Raw genomic sequence first — 19,442 nt, 5'->3', positions numbered from 1 at the left:
TCTATTTTGGTGCCGCGGCGTGTGTTTTACTTTTTGCACCTTACTAAGAAGTCTTACCGGCTTTCCCTCTCCCTCTGCTTCCTTTGCAGTCCCCGCCTTCGAGCCGCTTGCAAGCCCGCCTCCGCTGCTCCTGCCCCTTTCCCAACACTTCCACTTCCTATAATTGTACCGGTGCGCGCGCATCCGAAGTGCATCACAAGTGGACTGTTGGGCTGTTAGTCGGAGAGGCGGCTGAGGTGCAGGTAATCTGGTACTGCTAGCCTTTACTTGGGTTCTTTTTTTATTTTATTTTTTTATTTTTTTTTTAACACTATTTCTGTAAACAGGGATTGTTGGTCCTTGTTTAGATGTACTCCCACTGTTGAAAGGTGATTATTTCGTGTCCACAGATATTTTCATCAATCATGGCCGAAGTGTTGCGCAGTGGTAAAAAATCAAATGTGTATAACTTTAAAAAAGCTGAGGAAGAGCAATGTGTGGTGATTTCACACTTAGAAAATCCTTCTATCTCGACTATTTGTGAAGAGGACAATGAAAGAAATGCTTTCTCAGACCAACCGTTTGTAAATTTAGTTTCCCTAGAAAATGAAAATGACTTGCCTATGGCAGGTAAAGAAGAAGACCTGCTAGCAGAAAAAGCTCTAGCATTGAAACACACAATTGCACCGCCCTTCTCAGAGTGTATAAATAAAAAGGGAATATCCTTCACTCACTTGTCCAAAGAAACTCCTCCATTAACGCCCCGTATCTTGGCTGCTGTAAGTGAGAAAAGTGACACCATTGCACTTAATTTGGAGACACACCCAAAAAGAGTAAGAGAGTCCCACAAGGATAAGTCTTTAAAACAGAATGAGACTTTGAATTCGACCTGGGAGGCTACTACCCCTAATTTGGACAAAAAAAACCACAGAGTTTAAAAAAGCAATGGGGTCACTTTCCATCAAAGAAGCCAATAAAATCTCCCCGAGAGGTTGGATAAATGAGGATGCAAACCTAGATAGAGGATGCAGTCTAGATAGAGATGTAATCGGGGAAAAAAATGGGAATTTAGAAGTTTGGCACCCACACTGCTGATTTTTCTATGTTAGCACCAGCTATTGAATTAGAATTGGGGAAGCGTATTAGACTATCGCATGAACCCTCTACTCCAGTAAATAAAAGCAAATATGGGATTGAAAATGTTATTTTATTTAACAATCCCCCAACTTATTCATACTCTGTGCCCACTCACTTCAGTGCTCAAAAAGAGGCACAAATCTTAGGGGGAAATCTTCCTCACAGATTGTCGAGTATGGGTGGGTCTAATCCTCAGTCTAACAGTTCTCCTATTTCTGAAAAATCATTGACTCAAGGTTCCCAACCTTCACACAGTCCTGAATGTGTTGGAGTTGCACACTTCAATCTCAATGAGTCCCCGAAGCATGGAAATGTGCCACGGTCGAACCAGTGTCCTGCAGAGCAGCATAAAGGCGTTGATGAACAACAACAATGCCTTGAAACTTTCCCTGTTTTGACCAGGATCCCAAATCTTTTAGATAAGGGTCATGAGCAAACGCACGAGGAAATAAAAACTCTGCAGATGCAAATGTGTGATCTTATAAGCAAGCTTAGCAAAATGGAGGGCATGCTGATTTCCTGTAATATGTTTTCGGCTTTGATCAATAAGAAAGATGAGACACCAAATACATATCACACTGCTACACAAACCAAGTCCTTCGCTGAGGCAGTGACTGAGGGTCTTCCTTCCAATTCTGCCACAAGTAAGAACATCATCTCATTACCAGAAAAGTTAGAGGGCGTAAATGCATCTAATATCGCTGCATTGATTGTCCTAGTAACTGAGATGGCAACTACTATTGGTACTATCTCTATTCCAGCTGTCATTGTGGGCATTACGCCCTTGAAAGATAAAGATGATGCCCGGTTGGACAGCCCATCAGCGCTTACTGAGCTTATTGATCTAAGTGGAGAGATCTTTGAATCGGATGTTACAGGAGGAAACGTTATGGTAGATCAATATGATGATGCACCTCCTTTAATTCCTCAAACTAAAAAACAAAGAAGAGCTTTGGCTCGTGCTGAAAAGCGTAACATCTTTAATAAACGCATGAAAGGAAAAATGGAGAAAAAAAAAAAATCAAGCATGCGATAAAATTGATAAGCAAAACACACATATGAGAGACATCTGCAATTTATCTGGGGGCGATACCATCATTGATTTAAATCAATTGAACGAAGAATCTAAAGCAATGTTGAATCTTCCGGAACACAATCAGACTGCCAAACTAACCAAAAAAAAAGCCTTCGAAAAGAAAATAGCTTTGGAAACCAAAGTGATTGAAGATGGCAAAATAGATCCTAATCATAAGGACACAAAGTAGTCTATTTCGAAAGTTAAGAAAGGGGCAGTTTGCCGGAATGAAGAAAGGGGAATTTTAAATCTGGAACTTTACCCCCAAACTGACTCCTTAAACCAAAAACTATCTGTTCGCTCTAATTTCTATCCCATCTTGAACACCAAAAAACTGAAAAAGTGATTCTTGGTATAGATAACGGACAAAGGGCTCATAAGCAAGCCAACTGTATCCACAAGTTAGGAAAGGTACAAGCTTCCATGTCAAATGGTAATAGGTTACCTCTGCCCGACTCCAAGGAATCGGCAATAAATGTTGAACTGGAGGATATTGTTCAAGTAGAGGCGCAGGATTTGGAGCAGTCTAGCCCAAGATTAAATTCTCGAAATTCAATGCCACAAAGTACATCAGCAAAAGCTAATTTTGCTGATGTAAAATCTAACATTAAATCGGGGCTGCAATGCAGTAGGAAAAATGCTAATACTATTGATGTAAAAGCAGCCACAGTAATGGGGTGGGAAAGTGATCCAGTACGCTATGGAAAGGCGCGCTTGAATCAAACCTTTATGATGACTGGTATCCAAGATATCCCCGCTCTGGGTATTATATGTTCAAATGACATTGACTGGGTGAAATTGGCAGCGGAAAATAATTATAGAATGATATGTAAATTTACGTCTCCCTTTATTTTAAAGCTGCTATGGGAGCATAGAGAAGATTTTGATTCTATTGGTTTAACCACCCGCATCTTTCCTTCGCTTGATGAAGCAAAGAGCTTCTTGGGAACTATGCCTCCCCCCCCCCCTGAAAGTACGCCTTCGAGTTTTACTCTAGGCATTAGAGCCAACATTGATGCCAATACTATGAAACAGTTTGTCATTTGTGTCAGTGATAAAGGAGATGTCATGGAGAGATCCTAATTCTGATCAATTCCCACAGCAATCAAATGAAATCAGTGACTCTTGGCTCTGCCAAACTTCATATCATCTTGTGAAACCAGTGCAGCTTAAGTAATTTAAAAAAAATTGTATAGTTCTAACTATTCCCAAAGACCTGATATTATATTTTTGCAAGAATCTATGAAACAAACACACTTTATTGTAGAGGGTTACTTTGCATACATTCAGGTCGCCAGTCGAGGTCCTTGGGGAAGACCCTCGGGTGGCCTTGCACTCTTAATTAATACCGTATATAAGTGTTCCACAGAAAAGATTAGCAGTTCCGAATCTATTCTAGCTATTGCTTTAAAAGATGATGAGGATCCCTCCATTATTGTCCTCTTGATTTGTATTTATTGGAATAAACTGAACACACCAATGGAAGTCATATTAGAAGAATTGAATGCTGTGATAGAAAAGGGTTTGATCTCCTATGCTTCAGCTAGAATTATAGCTGAAGGTGATCTGAACTGCTACTGTTACGAAAGGGGTGCGTGCTCTGGTGGCCTATGGAATGTTCATTCGACATCATCGATGAAATGTGGGCAAATGTGGAGCACTTCATTTCTCGATTGGGATATGCAGACGCCTCTTCTCCAATTGGAACCTTATAATTATACTTGGTCGAGAGGTGGGTGCAAATCCCTAATCGACTACTTCTTTGTTTCATCTAGACTATACTTGAATGTGGTTGGTTTGACGATAATTGATCCCCTTTTAGGAGATCATATGATAGTTTCACTTACTTTGAACATTCCTATTGCTCGTTATGCTTATGAGCTCCTGCTCTCCCTGGTAGAACCTGATCGTCACTCTCTTTCAGTGAGATGGAACCCTAGAGTGTGCACCTCTTTTATCCAGCATATCGAATTCGATCCCAATATCATCTTGCACATCGTACAAGGCGGTCCATCTTTACTTCATATGGACAATCAAAATTCTTCGATTATAAAGTCTCATTTGCAAAAAATAAAAAATGAATGTAACAAGAAGGTGCAAGTTTTAGCTACTCACACTTATAAATTTAATCTCCAAGTGGCATGTCTGAAAGCGCAGACATTTTTTTAAGTTAGATCTGTCATTAAAGCAAATTTGCCCTTTAATATTCGCAAAGAACGAATAAAAAATCTGAGGCAATACTATCGAAATAAGCTAAAATGTTTGAAGGGTAAACTGCATTATGAAGATAATCAAAAGGTCATCTACCATTTGCTGAAACATGATTCTAGGCAAATTTGGAACACTGCGCATTATCACCTCAGATTCTGCCAATACAATAGAATCAGTTATTACTGCAGAAAGTTGGGTGTCTTATATTAAGGCTAAATATCATATGCCTGATCGCTTCTGTGTGTTGATAGGGGGTGAGCCCCGACTGGTTTTAGATAAACCAGTATGGTGGTCGATCAGTGACATCATGGAAGCAATAGGCAAACTTAAACTCTCCAAGGCCCCCGGCCCGGATGGTTTACCTTCATGTATTTATAAATCTAATCCTTTATTTTGGGCTCACATCCTCAAAATCAAATTTGACTCCATTCTGTTTACTGGTAACATTCCCCTTTCTTGGTCATCTGCCCTTGTCATACCCATCTATAAAAAGGGCCCTCCGGACTCTCCGTCCAATTATCGTCCAATAGCGCTTACTGACGCCTCGTCGAATTTTATTTCCCTTCTTCTGCTTCAGCAATTACAAATGTACATCAATGACTACAACTTGCTGTCACGTTATCAAGTAGGCTTCAGGAAATATATTGGTTGTCCTTTAAATGCGACTATACTAAGTCACTTACAGGGCCACACGTCCTCATCTAAAAATGGGGCGGTTTATATGGCTAGTTTGTACTTCACTGCAGCCTTTGATAAGGTTATACTAGAGATCTTATGGAATAAAATGCTTGCTATGGGGATTCCGTCACAATTGGTTGCATTAATAGCTCTGTTGTACAAAAACACTACTTATCGAATCCGCCTTTCTAAGGAAGGCGCGCTTACCGACCCACTTCCCACTGAAATGGGAGTTAAACAGGGTTGTAACATGGCAGCGGTGCTGTTTAACTTATACCTTTTGGGTCTGGATGATAACTGGATGATTGGGGAGTGTTTTCCTGTCAAGCTTGGTTCTCTCAGATTGGATTGGATGGGATTCGCGGATGATCTGCTTTTCTTCGACAGAACACCTTTTGACCTGCAGAGAAAATTGGACCTATTCGCGGATTTTGCTTCTAACCATAACCTCTCTCCTAACCCTGCCAAAACGTATATCCTAATTTTCTCTGATGGGAAACTTAAACCTCGCCGCTTTTCGTGGTCTTTAAGCAGTATTAAAATCGATTATGCTCCAATGATACGCTACTTGGGTTACCTGCTTACTGATTTATATTCATAAAAAATGTGGAAAAACTTTCTCAATCAAAAAGTTAAAATTCTTTCCTCACAAATGAAAATTATTTTTCATAAATACTGTATGTTTTCGCGTCTTCCTTTAATTCAATTTTACCTTCAAAAAGTTGAACCGATTATTTTTTAGACATCTGTTGCTATGACCTTGATGACTTTCTAAAAACTCTGCAGGGAAAACTCTGGAAAACTGCCTTGGGTTTGGCTCTTTCCATTCCAAACGTAATGATCTGCCACAAGTTAAATTTACTACCCCTGTTGGGAAACCATAACTGCTGAGCTATTACTAACTATATCAAAATGTATAACCTGCCAAAAAATACGCTTTATACTGAATTGAATAAAATCTTGGGTGAGTCCAACATCAGATCCTTAAACACTGTTACTTCAAAAATTATCAAAATTCTGTCTTTTATTAATGAAACTCCGGCATTCATGTGTATGTGGCTGCCAAGCCAAAAAAAAAAATACCAACGTTTCTATTGGTGCAATATGCTGGATCTAATGGGTACTTACCCTTCATATGAGGAATATAACCGGGTTCGGGAAAGATGTGATCGCAGACAAAAATATCTGATTCAGTTTCCCTCGGCTAAACCGAGGAAAACTTTTATGCGTTTTCGACGTAATCAATTCCTAACGCGTAATCGTACAAAAAAATGGGCTGCTTGTGGAAATGGTATAGAGTATGTAATGTGTTGCTTCTGTGAGAACCTTGAAGCCCCTGAAACGTTGAAACATCTTGTGATTGTCTGTCCAAAGTTTGAGGAATTCCGTATTCAAATTTTTGAGCGTTACTATTCTAACTCGAATTCGGCAAGGGAATCCTTATGGAAACGTTGCATGGAAGGGGATAGCCAAAAACTTATTTCAAACTAATAAATTTGCTTGAAATTATAGAGACCAAATTGATGGAAGTACCGTAAAACATGGTGCAATTTTTACTAGTATGAAATCTGTTGGTAAAATGAAGGTTACTAAATTATATGTTGCCCTCCTTGTTGATGTTTAGGGAAGTTACTTAATAACCAGTCATTAGTGTAATTGGTGTGAAAGTAAATGTTTTCCTTTTTGTTCTTTTTTTTTCTCTTGAAATTTTATGAATTGGAACTATGTTGTATTTTCACAAAAATGCGATTGTAACCCAGAGTCCAACCTGTTAGGTTATAGTCTAGTTTGCTGCATGTCTTATGACACCCTTAATGAATAAGTTTTGCTTTGCAATGTGTTTAAAGCTCGCATACGACTGGAAAGTTGGATTGTTTCCCTTTTGGGTTTTGTTTTATATGTATGCAACTTTTAATGTAAACCTGTATTTCGTATGAAATAGATTTGTAAAGGTTTTTATATTAATAAACCCAAAAAAAATATATATATTTGTGATGCAGCCTCATGGGCTTCTATCCACACCTTTGTTAAACATTTTTCCCTGGATACGAACCAAGGTCAAGATATGGCCTTTGGTAAGGCGGATCTTTATTCCGCTATCTGATTGTCTATTCTAAATTCTCTTCCCTCCTTCATTTTCTGGTACTGCTTTCGGAGCCTGTCAAAGATGTGAAATAAGTTGGAGGACACAATCCATTCGAAGAACAAGTTACTTACCAACTGGTAACGTTCTTTCGATTGGATGTTCCTCCAACATATTCCACATTGCCCTCCCAGCCTGCCCCTCTGGAGAATTTCCTATGGGATTGCAGCTTACGTTTCCACAAGGCTATGTGTAGTCAAGCAGGCATTGGATTGGTGCCACACATTATGGGGGAAAAAACATAACCTGAGGCTACGGGCGCTGTGCGTCCTATTTATAACATCCGGTGAGGTCGCCCTCGATGAAGGCCTTTGAGGGACATCAAACCGATGCCATCGACGCAGGACGCCTTCTGCCGAAAAAGTTTCTGAACTACACAGTTGTGGACATTACATGTCAAAGATGTGGAATACGTTGGAGGAACATCCAATCGAAAGAACGTTACCAGTTGGTAAGTAACTTGTTCTTCTGACTTTTAGAACATTTAGACATGTAATTGCTCATTTTACTATAGCCGGTCAGATAGCTATAGCTGGTAAGATAGCTCAGTGGGTCGAGCGCTCGCTGCTGCCATGTGTGTGTGATCTGCAGGTTGCACGTTCGAATACGGGCAAGGCCAACTAAGCCTTCTTCTGAGGTCTATAAATGACTACCAACACAGGTTGGGTAGTATTGTATGTATATTGGTTCTATAAATAGGGCTTCAGCATAAGTGTTATATAATAACACATCATTATCATTTGGCCTTGGACGTCTGCTTGCATTCTAATTTAGTAATATGAGCCTATGCACACTGATATTAACGATACAAATGGTGATTCATTCTTGTATGTAATGTATAACCATATTTATCGTAATGTACTTAGGAACAATGCTATGTGATGCCACTTCCTGGTTTGTCAAGGGGTGGAAGATTGTGTTCCATCGCTTCCCGTAATGTCACTTTGGGTGTGGTCAGAGGTCAAGGGTCACGTGATGTCACTTCAGCTACCCCTGGCATTTTGGTGAAATGACATCCCTTGTCGGGGGTGCCCTCAAAGTTTAAATTTCACAGCCCAAGGTCTGAGTTGGCGCAAGACTATACACACCAGTCTACTGGAGTGGCAAGCAATCTTTAATAGAGAGTTTTGATCCAGGCGGACAGCTCAACAGCCATCTTTCATCTCAGCAAATAGGGAGGCACAAAGTCTCCCCAGCTGTGCTAGTTTGTAGTGACTGTCTGGGTTTGGACGTTCTCCGACCAGCTCTCCATCAAGTTAGTTCGTGTGGGAGGAGACCTGAATGTACAAGACCACTTGAGAAGACTTTTTGACTCCAACCATGAATAGTAGATTTGACAGAATGTGTTAGCAGAGCTCGTCCAGTGCTGGGGGTACCCTTCAGTGAACCTGCTTGTGACCTCCATCAATCGCAAATGCATTCCCTATGCCACTCGGAAGATGGAGGGTAAGGGTTCAATGGGAAAATGCTCTTCTCCTGGATTGGAGCAATCTGTTTGCTTCTGCTTTCTCTTCACTTCCTCTGCTTCAGAAGGTTTGAACCACATTTGCAGAGAGCAGTGGATACTCCATGATCTTGATAGCCCCCAAGTGTCTGGTCAAATTCTGGTTCTCGGACATAATGAAATGAATGAGGGACAGACTGTGGCAGCTGCCTCTCCATCGTGGTCTCATTCTCCAGCAGCAGGGCAGTGTCCTTCGCACCGCTCCCAGCTATCAATGCGCTTAGCTGCCTGACCATCATTCTGACCTCAAGGAAACCTTCTGCACGTTCGTAGTCGAAAAGCAATTGGACGAGATTCTGTTACTGGTCATCAGAAATGCACACCCAACCCTTTACTTGCTCCATTGATGGTGTCATTTGTATCAGACTTGTCAGCCTCTGGGGTTTTGGTCATTGAGTATACTATGGGAACAAGACCTATGTGTAGTGTTTCCTCTTGTGTTGTTTTTTATGTATTTTATGTAATTTGATCATTTTATGATTGTTTAAAAAAAAATTGAATATAAAATGTCATTTTTTTATGAATGAGAATAAAACGCAATTAATTATGATTGCTTTGTGGTCCCCAGTCTTGTAGAGACACATTTTACTTAGACCTTCTTTCTGTAAAAACAGATGTTTATACCCATGTCAATTGTATGGAACGATTTGGAAATGGATCACTTAAGGAATACCTAGAAATATTTCACATAATGTTGAAAGTATGTCTTACTATAAATTATGAGTTTGTTTCAAATTGGTTCTTCAACATTACTCAATACTGAAGCTGTTTCACAATTTTGTTTTTCAGATTCTAAACTTACTAGTAGAGAAAGAGGAAAGTTATGCTTTAAGTCAATAAGATGTAAAGCCTCAGAAGGTATGTTTATTTTCTAATTTGGAAAGGTTTTACTTTTAGATGTTATGTTTGTTTTGATTTGTTTTTTTATTTATTCTTCAGGATATAAACACCAAGGCAGATATACTTTTGGTGATATTGTCTTCGAAAGTGAACAGGTCTGTATATTTGTTTTCTTAAACAAAGTGCATATGTTTTTAACTTGGAATACTGCTTTCCTATTCATTCTCGACACTGCCTGCTTGAAGTAAGCCTGTGTTTGTGTGTCGAACACCGCACAATTAAGTATTTAAGTGGTTGAGAACTTTTGTTCATCTCATGATCTTAGCAAAACATAGTTGGAACAAACCCGCTGTAGAACCTGAATGTTATCATGTAAACTATTCACACCTATCTCTAATATTATGCTAGTTTCATGGAAGACCACCTTTTCAGTGGTGTCCGCTAGACAAAGATTCAGGCTTTATTAGCATTTGAACCCTTCAAAGTGTTTTATTGCCACTAGTCTAGCATATATGCTGTCCAAATGTTTGAAATATATAGAGCTGTTTCAGTGAAAAAAGTTAAGTTTAATATCAATTAAAAGTTGATAGGGGAGGCGGTGGGGGGTGGCCTAGGCTGCTGGTGTGAGCAAATGTCTGGCTCTGTTTTTTCTCATAAAATGACAGCTCCAGGATAAAAATGGGAGGAACCAGCAGAACCCAACAATGAAAAGCAAATGACTGAAATTCACTGAAAGATCATGATGAGCCACTGATTTCCCCCTGCCACCAAGGTTGGCGCTCTAAGATGGCAGGCGTGATTAGGTGCATCAACAGAACAAAAGAAATCGGGCGAGGGGATGCAGCATGGTCACAGATCAGCAGGTTCAAACTTTGCAGAGGGGACCTTACCTGAGCATCTCTCCGATAGAAAAGGTTCACCTGGAGCCAGTGTGAGTAAACAATACTCCAAGATGGCTGCTGATTTGTGATCCTTAATGAGGGATGTGGTTGGAATGGGGATGTAATAATGGCCGAGTAAGGTGAGCCATTATTCACAGAGGCGTTTCCCAACCACAATGAAACATCTTGGATGGAGACAGGCCCCCGAGAAATGACCTGAAAACAGAGCCACAATCTGTACGTCCACAGGATTATCTAACCGGGAAAGAAATCTATCTATGCAAGGGAGCGTACAGCTGTACTGTTTGAAGGCATGATACAGCAGGTCGCTTGAACAGATGCCCCCTGATTTCATTGCTAGCACAATTCAACAATCTCCATCACAATAAGAAGGGTACTTTAAGAGCGGAACAGTAGTACCAAACAAAGCCCTAATATCTTGCCCGGAAAGAGGTAGCTGACCGATAACTGGTTACAAAACCAAGGATTTCACCCTGAGATGAGCAGAGCGTGCAACACTCCATAGTCTTTTTATACAGGACATTCCCTTTCCCTCAGAGTTGAGGGGTGGACAAAATGGATGGTTTTGTTTTTTGCGGCACAGTAAAACAGTGCACCTTCCAATCATTCTGGAGGTGGTGAGCAAAGACCCCGCCCTCACCCAGCCCATTTAGAGTAGAGTAATTTCTGTGAAACACATTGGCTGGGGTGTTGCTGCAAGACTTCCTGTCTAACCCTGGAAGGCAGCAGACAGAACCTGTGAGGAGATCTTGTGTATTTGACAAATCCACCAACAAATCTTTGACAACGGCAACAAGGTGTGAAACCTGGTGGAGTTAAGGACTTTATGGTAAATGCAAAGGCTGTAATAAATAGTAGCCCTTCAGTAGCTTTGCTTTTCTGGGTGTCTGTTCTCAAGTAGTGTGGTCTCCTAATTTCTTGGGTTTATATGATGGCTGACCCTCGGTCCCGCTCATCAAGCAGGTGATCATCAAATCTAAACAATGCCAGAGGTTGCCCCTAATTCTCATGACTCCTCATTGACTGGACAGACATTGGTTTTTGGACGTCAAAGGTGGAACAAGGGCTGGCATTTCTCTCCCTTTTTTACATAGATTCTATTTTCACTCCAACTCCCCTGGATCCCTCAATCGCTGAACTTGATATGTTTGTTGAGGGGCTGACTGTGGTGTATCTGGGTATCTGACTGGAGTGCATCGTGATTTCTCAGGTTGCCTGAAAGAATTCTACAGTAATCAAACCATTTCAGTGTTAGTTGGACCAATTGCTCACTATGGCGAGATGGCATTATCGGAAAACCAATTGCATCCCTTGTCTTTAATGTGCTGCATTTGCTGTGGGAAAGCCACACTTTTGAAAATAGGGAGGGAGTACAGTAGCAGGGTGGGAGTGTGGTGGAAGGTGGGAAGTAGAGGGGAGGTTACCTGAGGGGCAGGAGAGTGTGGGGACCGCTGCGGGTAACTCTAGGAGAGTGAAAGAGGTGATGATGACATTTGGCAGCTATTGGTCTCTACACGAGTTCTTAATATGTATCCTGTTCAGGTTTGAATCCTATGATCAAATTTCATTTAGATGGGGCTGGCAGTTATTCCTACACCTCCGGTGGAAGCCCCTAACCCGCTGTGTGACCTATATGTGCTATACAAATCATTCCGGTGCATGCCCTCCTCTTATAACAAGCTAGTTTTGTGGAATACTGCCTTTTTAGTGACGGTGACGTCCACTTGATGAATCGCCGTTGTTCAGGCTTTATCTACATCTGTACCCTACACAATCTTCCAAAGGGATGGTCTGCTTCTTCTCACAGGTTTCATCTTTCTTCCTAAGGCAATGTCTTAATTTCATACTAATCAGGAAGTGATGCCCCTCTCCTTAATCAGATCATACTCTCCATGCAGTATATACTAGTCAAATTCCAGCTGTATAGGACTACATCCTGTATAAAGTATAATAACTTATTTGTGGCTGCCTATCCGCGAACGGATCATCTTCAAAACCATGTCCATCCCGCATGAATGCCTGTCCAACACAGCTCCCTCCTAACTCTTGCAGAAATTCACAAAAGCCCAGTCATCTAGACCCACAAGGTTTATGTACGTGAATCGATTTATACAGCCCAAAGTAAGACGCTCAAAAGTGGGAGGTTGAAGTTTCACATCCATTACAGCCAGACAATGGAATTCTCTTTCCCCCACCATAAGAGGGGAACCCTCCTACTGCGCCTTCCGAAAATCCCTCAAAACCTGGTTGTTTGCCTAGCAATCCCATCACACATCACGCTGCCCTGCACTACGGCACCCTACCAACTGCATTCCTTTTGCATCTGCTTTGCACTGCCTCACCCTACCAGCAATCCCATTACACATTACGCTGCCCTGCACTACCGCACCCTACCAACTGCATTCCTTTTGCATTTTCTTTGCACTGCCTCACCCTACCAACTGTACAATTTATATTTCTGCTGTATCACCTGCAAGTAACCGGTTCACTGTAACAGCGCCTCAATGCCTACAGGTTGCTGTGCACTCTATAAATGAAATAAATATACGGCTTGTGGCCCATTTTCGGCCTTTCAAACCATTTGCTCTGCTTCCCCCAATCCCCCCCAAACCTCCTCCCCCCCCGACCTTACTTACTCTATGGCTTTGCTCTCAAGCCAGACACAGTAGCAGTGGCGGTTTTAAGGGGACTGCCTCCAAAGTTTAGCACTTGCTGAATTTGTATAATGTTTATATTGTACTGTCAAATTCGACTTCAGGGTGTAGGCAGAAGGGCATTAATATCATGTACTGTCAGAATCAAAGGGTGAAGCATGGGAGCAGCTGAGAGGATTAAAGAAGGAGCCCATGAGAGTAAGATGCATACTAAAAAGAATAAGCATTGATGAAGCCACAGGATTTGGCCTTTGAATGTAATCAGTTATTTGTGTGTGCTGACACAAATATTTTTGTTTTTAATATGCAGCCTTCCATGTGCTGATGCTGCGATCATTAGCAAGCACATATTCCCAATACCCTAGTAATTATATCTATTACCAGGTAATGTATCCTCTGCATTGCATAGTCATGAAATTAAAAATGTCAAGTCTCTCATGTCTATCCAGTTGCTGCTATCTTTAATGTGCAGGGTCAAATGTTATGTGCTGAGTTTTGTAAAGTGCTTTATCGCCATAAATGTCTTTGGGGTGCTATTGCTGGTGAGACCCATGGGGTCCAGTGAGGGAGAGAAAAGGGTCTGAGCATCATATTAAGATGCAAATAGATGTCTTCAGTTTCCTTTTAAAGATTAATAACTGGGATGCTTCCCTCAAAAGCCCCAGTAATGCCACCCAGTGGCAGTGAATTTCTCAAGTTCACGATACCGGCACATTTTCTGTTAATATTCAATGAATTTTCGCAAAATTTCTTTGTGAAGTTCTAGATCTCCTGTGACTTTTGATTTTAATACCATCACATTTTTGGTCAGTATTACAACGCCCAAAGTGCTTTAAAATGCATGATTTGGCATAGTTTCCGTTTTTCACAATGATTCCTTTTAGCAGTGCTCGCAAACTTCATTTATCTTTTTTTTTTTTTTACATATTTTCATATCTTGCTACTGTTAATAACACAATGTGCTTTAAAATGCACTGCTCAACACTAGTTTCAACAAATGTTCCTTTCGGGAGAACCACCAAACCACGTCTCATGGAGTCTCATTGCAGATGCATTGGTAACACAAATGCTGACTACAGGCTTAAGTGAGTTTATACGTTTATACTCCAGCACAATTCCATTAAATGCTGCTACCACTAAATATGGCTACATTACAAGTTAGAATAGCACCTTGGTATACATACATGTTTCCCTCCACTCCATAGGTGTAGGTTAAACTTGTAAAATATTCCCTGATGTGTTAATCTGTACATGAACAAAGCACACTGCTTTTCTTAAATACAAGTAAAACGGTTTCTCTAGAAGGACATTGTAAGGGGATGCAAAAACGGGCATCTCTGTCTACTGTCACTGTGTAATGTATCGGACTGTCAAATGTTACCCTTGTGTGCATAATGTTTGGTAGACCTATGATCTCTTTATGTTACTTTAATTATTTGTATATCGCAGACCTTGGACCCGTAGGCACGAGGGCGCTGACAAACAAATGATTTACTCCAACAACAAAAATAACAGTATGGGTGAGGATTTTTTTAAATATACGGCTAGCAGGATTCCAGTAAAACCTCTACCATTGCCACAATAAAGATGGTAAACCTGTAATGAGGGAGTCTCTCAAATCACCACTGTTGGTAATAGTAAAGAAAAAACCTCTCGGTTTATAATGGAGCCTGTGAAGTGGTATGTAACATTTTATGTTCAATCAATATTATTGGCTCACCAAGCATTTTTGGGGGTGCTTCAAGTGTTGGTCTATTGCCAACAATTAATTCAGCCTCCAGACAAAGACCAAACAAAACATGTAGACTCCGTAGAAAATGTTTGTAGGTACCCCTTGACTAAGGCATCGGTTGCCGGGTGGATAGTATTGTGTATCACACAATTCCAGTCAGAGCTCCCTCAAAGGATCTTTATGCCCATGTGGTCCTTCCTTTGCGAGGGAAGTTAGCTTGATATAATCCTAGAAGTATGGAGGAAAGGGAATTGTTTCTAGGAGTAAGAAAAAGTGGCTACTATATTACAAGTTCATAGTACCCTTTCTTTCATACCCTGGCCCTCCAACCGCCTAATATAATGTAGTTAGTTGACCTGACTGGCTCGGACAGGGGTTGAAGGGGGCCTTGCAGGTATTGTCAGGAGTTGGAGCAAGCATGCGTGCATGCCACTTAACCAGCACACACATGCTGGCTCCACAATTTGAAGGCCTTTGCTGTGCTAAAGGCCCTGGCCGTCCCATTAAGACAGATCTGTAAGCATAGAGGAAAGGGATTATAAACAGAGTGGAGACGTCATCACAGTTAGTAACGTTGTCTATCCCCTTCAGAAGCAAAGATTCAGTGATCAGCAGCAGCATAGATGTGTTTTTTTTGTCCTGCAATGGGCAAAAGGCACCTGCCAAGAGCAGCAGTCCACCTGTGTTCCCCATTTGTACCCAGACAAAACCTCTTATTCCTCTTCTCTTTTCCCCCATCTCTCAACTGCGAGGAGCAGCTCCATCTTTTAGTGAGAGAAGATAACATTAGACCATTGGGTCCTCTAAATCATCTCCTATTGTTACCTCATCTCATTTCTGAACGAAAAATCCCACAACTCTCCTCTCTTGCTATGAGATTTCTGTATTCAGTGTTGTTTGAGGAGATTCCCCAACTTCTACTCACAGGGGCTGGAAACTAGGTACCTCCGTGGAGCAAGGCCAGGGATGGCATTCCCAATATTTCCTGGTACAAAACGAGACACGGTCTCTGGCTCATCGTGGACCTGAGGCACCTCAAAGTTCCTCAATAAGTGTCCATTCAAAATGGTCATTCTGGCCCAGATAGTTCAGGCCCTGGCACATCAGGAGTTATTGCTGCTCCTCAATGTTCAAGGTGCCTTTGTTTTGTTGCCACACCACCATAAATGTTAGATGTATCTTAGGCTATTTGTATGTCAAAGGCACGGTCTGTTTACTACGCTGCCTCTCTTGTTGGTCATGAGCTCCTCAGTCATTCACTTAGGGGATGGAAATTGATTCTTCTCACTATGCCACGGAGAACATCTACATGTTTTCCCTATCTCAAAGATTGGCTCCTGCATGTGAGGTAGGTTGACTGGGCAATTGCAGACTTGGGAAGGGTGTTCCGTTAGTCATTTTCTGGGCTTCACCCACAATCTTTAAAAATAATCTTGTTCAACACCACACACAATCCATTTCATGGTGGGTGCCTTACTGATAGATTAGATTTTAATTGGTCTGTACAAGGTGAGACCCTCAAACAAGTTAATAGCTTAATCTATCTGGGACTTGCGGCTGTAGCCAAATTTCACAAATCGCGGTTGAGGGAATGACTGAAGACTCGTGCTACAGCTCTATCTTCTCAAATGTGTCGGGTTGACTTAAAATTGGGAAAATTCTCATTCATCCCCATAATAAAATTCTATGAGGGTAAAGTATTACCTAAGATCTTGTATGGAATTGCTTTTGGGAAATAGAGAGAATTATTTGGTGGAGAACCTTAAACCTCCAGAACTCTGCTTATTCCCGCAATCTTATATGAGCTGGATATAAATTCCATGTTGGGTAGAGCCAAGTGGAGATTCTTAGTACTTTAGACAAATAATTTCCCCTGTAAGAGATTCTTTATATAGAGACCTCATTAATCAATACACCTAATGCTGTGAAAAGTTGCTTTGTGAAATGGATGTGCTGGAGGATGACCTGCTTTGCAATCCGATTTAAGGTAAAGCTTACCATCTATGAAAGAGACTGGATAAAAATAATAGAGACAGTGCACGCTTACAAGTCTTTGAGTCATTTTTGTCTCGATAACAAACTAGGTTTGCAAATAGCACCCTACTTGACTATCCAAATAAACTGATAAGGCGAGATTTTTTTAAAGTGAGATGGAATTTGTATCAAACTAAACATATCTTGGTAAATTATGGCATATGCACAGTTGAAATGTCCAGTTGTAGGTATTGTGGTGACACGGTTGAAATACAAAGTCTTTATCATTTAGTGACATCTTGTAAAGCATTAGCTGGTAACCGTGCAATATACTTTAGCAAATATGTTTATATGTGATTTCCTGATGGCACACTGCGGTTCTGGAATGAATGAATGCATAGAGGGAAGAACTACCAGCATGGTCTTGGCTGTAGTGGGTTTCATAGAACGTTTAAAACTGACTAGTTGATCAAGGATGACATACAGAATATTATGAATACCATCCAACAGAATTTCTGTAGTTATGGAAAATGGATTTATCTGTGATAACAGAATTACATATTATAATGATATTCATAGTAAGATTGTAATTAATTAATTTTAGGTGTGTTTTATATGACAATTTTTATTGATCAAGTGTTTTCTAGTGTTTAAAACGGTATCAGGTAATATTTTCGCCACCAAAAATATCGCCGTACATATGGTCGTCGGGAACGGCCATAGGCGATATTTTTGGTGGCGAAAATATTAGGAGCAGGGGTGGCGGGGGTGTCCCTCGCACATAATAAAATGATGCAGGGGTGTCCCCCGCAGGGCCCATGTGTTGTTTTTGCGGCAAAAATACGGCGATATTTTTGCATTGCGATATTTTTACCGCAAAAATATCACATGGAACCGTTTAAAACATTGTGAATTAAGCTTCAAATGTATTTTAGTGCTGTTTAAAATTGTATATTATGTATAGTTTTGATGGAATGTTTTTCTTTTTTTAAACTTTGTTAAAGGCTTATTTTGTCAAATTACAATACAAAAGAAATATATTAGATTTGATATTGTATATCTAAAGCACTCACACCTGAAGGCATGCAAGCACTAAATTGCAGGGAGGAGATGATCATGGGAAGTACGTTTTTCTATGTAATAGTATTAGTCAGAGATGATACTGGAAGCCGTGTTATTGATTTCTGAAATCTAGCCAGGGTTATCTCCAACTGAAGGGAAGAATGGAGAGTATTCCAGATTTTAGCACCTCGAACCACAAAATGTCTACCTCTGTCCAAATTGAGTCTGGATCTGGGAGGAACAAGACGCTTAATCGCTGACGAGCAGCGCAATGATTAGAAGTATAAAGAGAAATCCTCTTAGTCAGGGTTGAGGGGACCCTACCATAGAGACGTGTGTACCAATTAAGGAACTTTAAAATGAATCCTCGCAGCAACAGGAAGTCAGTGACGCTGCCTCAACACAGGAGTGATGTGTGACCGATAGGAAAGGTTAAGCATGCTTCTAGCAGAATTGTTTTAAAGTAACCTGGATCCTGTGGCATAGAGATTTTGAAGAGCCAACATATAGCGAACTACAGTCATTCGTCGGTTTAGAACAGACTATTGTTTATCTATAATAGAAACATGACCTGAAGAAAAAAAAGGCTGAATCAGCTGAAGTAGTCTTCCGTAGCAGGACATGTTTCGTATAGTCTGATTAATTTGGATGGAGTAGTGTAACAGTTGGTTCCAGGTAAACCTCAATGGATTTAACTTTGTTTTAGATAGCAATACACCCAGAGTTAAACTGAAACAAGGATGGTAGAGCTATTTGAGTACTTACAGAATTACGAGAATGTATCTGCATCATCTCGGTTTCCATAGTGTTATGCCTGAGCATGTTCTATTGCATCCAGGTCATAAATTGACAAAGAATGTCTGAAAGCATAGTATGATCAGACAAAGGGCAGCAAGAGAGTTTAAAAAATATTGGGTGTCATCTGCATACCACTGAAATTCAACATCGGTCTGAGAAAGAATGACGTGGGAGGGCTTCACGTAGGTGTTGAGGTTGAACAACAGTAGTGACAAGGCGGAACTCTGAGGAACACCGAATTTAGAGGCCAAGAAGTCAGTGAATAAACCATCGAAGGTTAGACAAAAACTGTAATGGACGCGACAAACCACTGGAGAGCAGCAACAGAGGTGTTTGCCACTGAGGAAATCCTTAGACGAAGAACCTGATCAGTGGTTTATTGAATAAAGAGCAGTATTTAGATGGGAATAGTAAGAGTGTGATGTTGCAATATAATGAGAGAGTGAAATACGATGTTGAGTAGAACAGAATATTCTAGACTAATTTATAGTGAAAGTTCATTGCTACAATTAGAGAGATATACATTGTAAGGGAGGCATGGTATCAGAAGTATGCCACTGACACAAAAGTTTCAAAACATTTATTCGATTTGTGGGCTTAGGAAAAACTCTTTCTTTGCCCTATAGCTAAAATGGGAATAGTCTCTACCATCAAATAAAGAAAACACAGTCCTAGTCAGTCTGTCAAATGAAAATGGCCTATACTACCAAAACCTAATGCCTGCCCTAGCTCTTATACAAAAGTGTGTAAAGG

The 19,442-nt window shown here is 40.7% G+C and overlaps 1 protein-coding gene across 4 annotated transcripts in view; it reads left to right on the top strand.

Moving 5' to 3' along the window:
* Positions 1–19,442, top strand: part of TRAPPC8 (trafficking protein particle complex subunit 8) — a 2,435,788-nt gene that overhangs the window by 2,089,382 nt on the left and 326,964 nt on the right. For 2 of the 4 annotated variants that reach the window (XM_069620968.1, XM_069620966.1), the window contains 2 exons: positions 9,517–9,585; positions 9,682–9,722. In XM_069620968.1, the coding sequence (XP_069477069.1) occupies positions 9,517–9,585; positions 9,682–9,722 (110 nt within the window). Of the gene's footprint in view, positions 1–9,516; positions 9,586–9,666; positions 9,723–19,442 lie in introns of all 4 variants that reach the window. The other 2 variants (XM_069620965.1, XM_069620967.1) reach the window with 1 other exon arrangement.

This window comes from Ambystoma mexicanum, chromosome 5q (genome assembly GCF_040938575.1).
Source record: "Ambystoma mexicanum isolate Mex_15411 chromosome 5q, UKY_AmexF1_1, whole genome shotgun sequence".
NCBI lineage: Eukaryota > Metazoa > Chordata > Amphibia > Caudata > Ambystomatidae > Ambystoma > Ambystoma mexicanum.
Note: the sequence above shows the minus strand (reverse complement) of the source record. Positions and strands in the feature narration are given on the sequence as shown.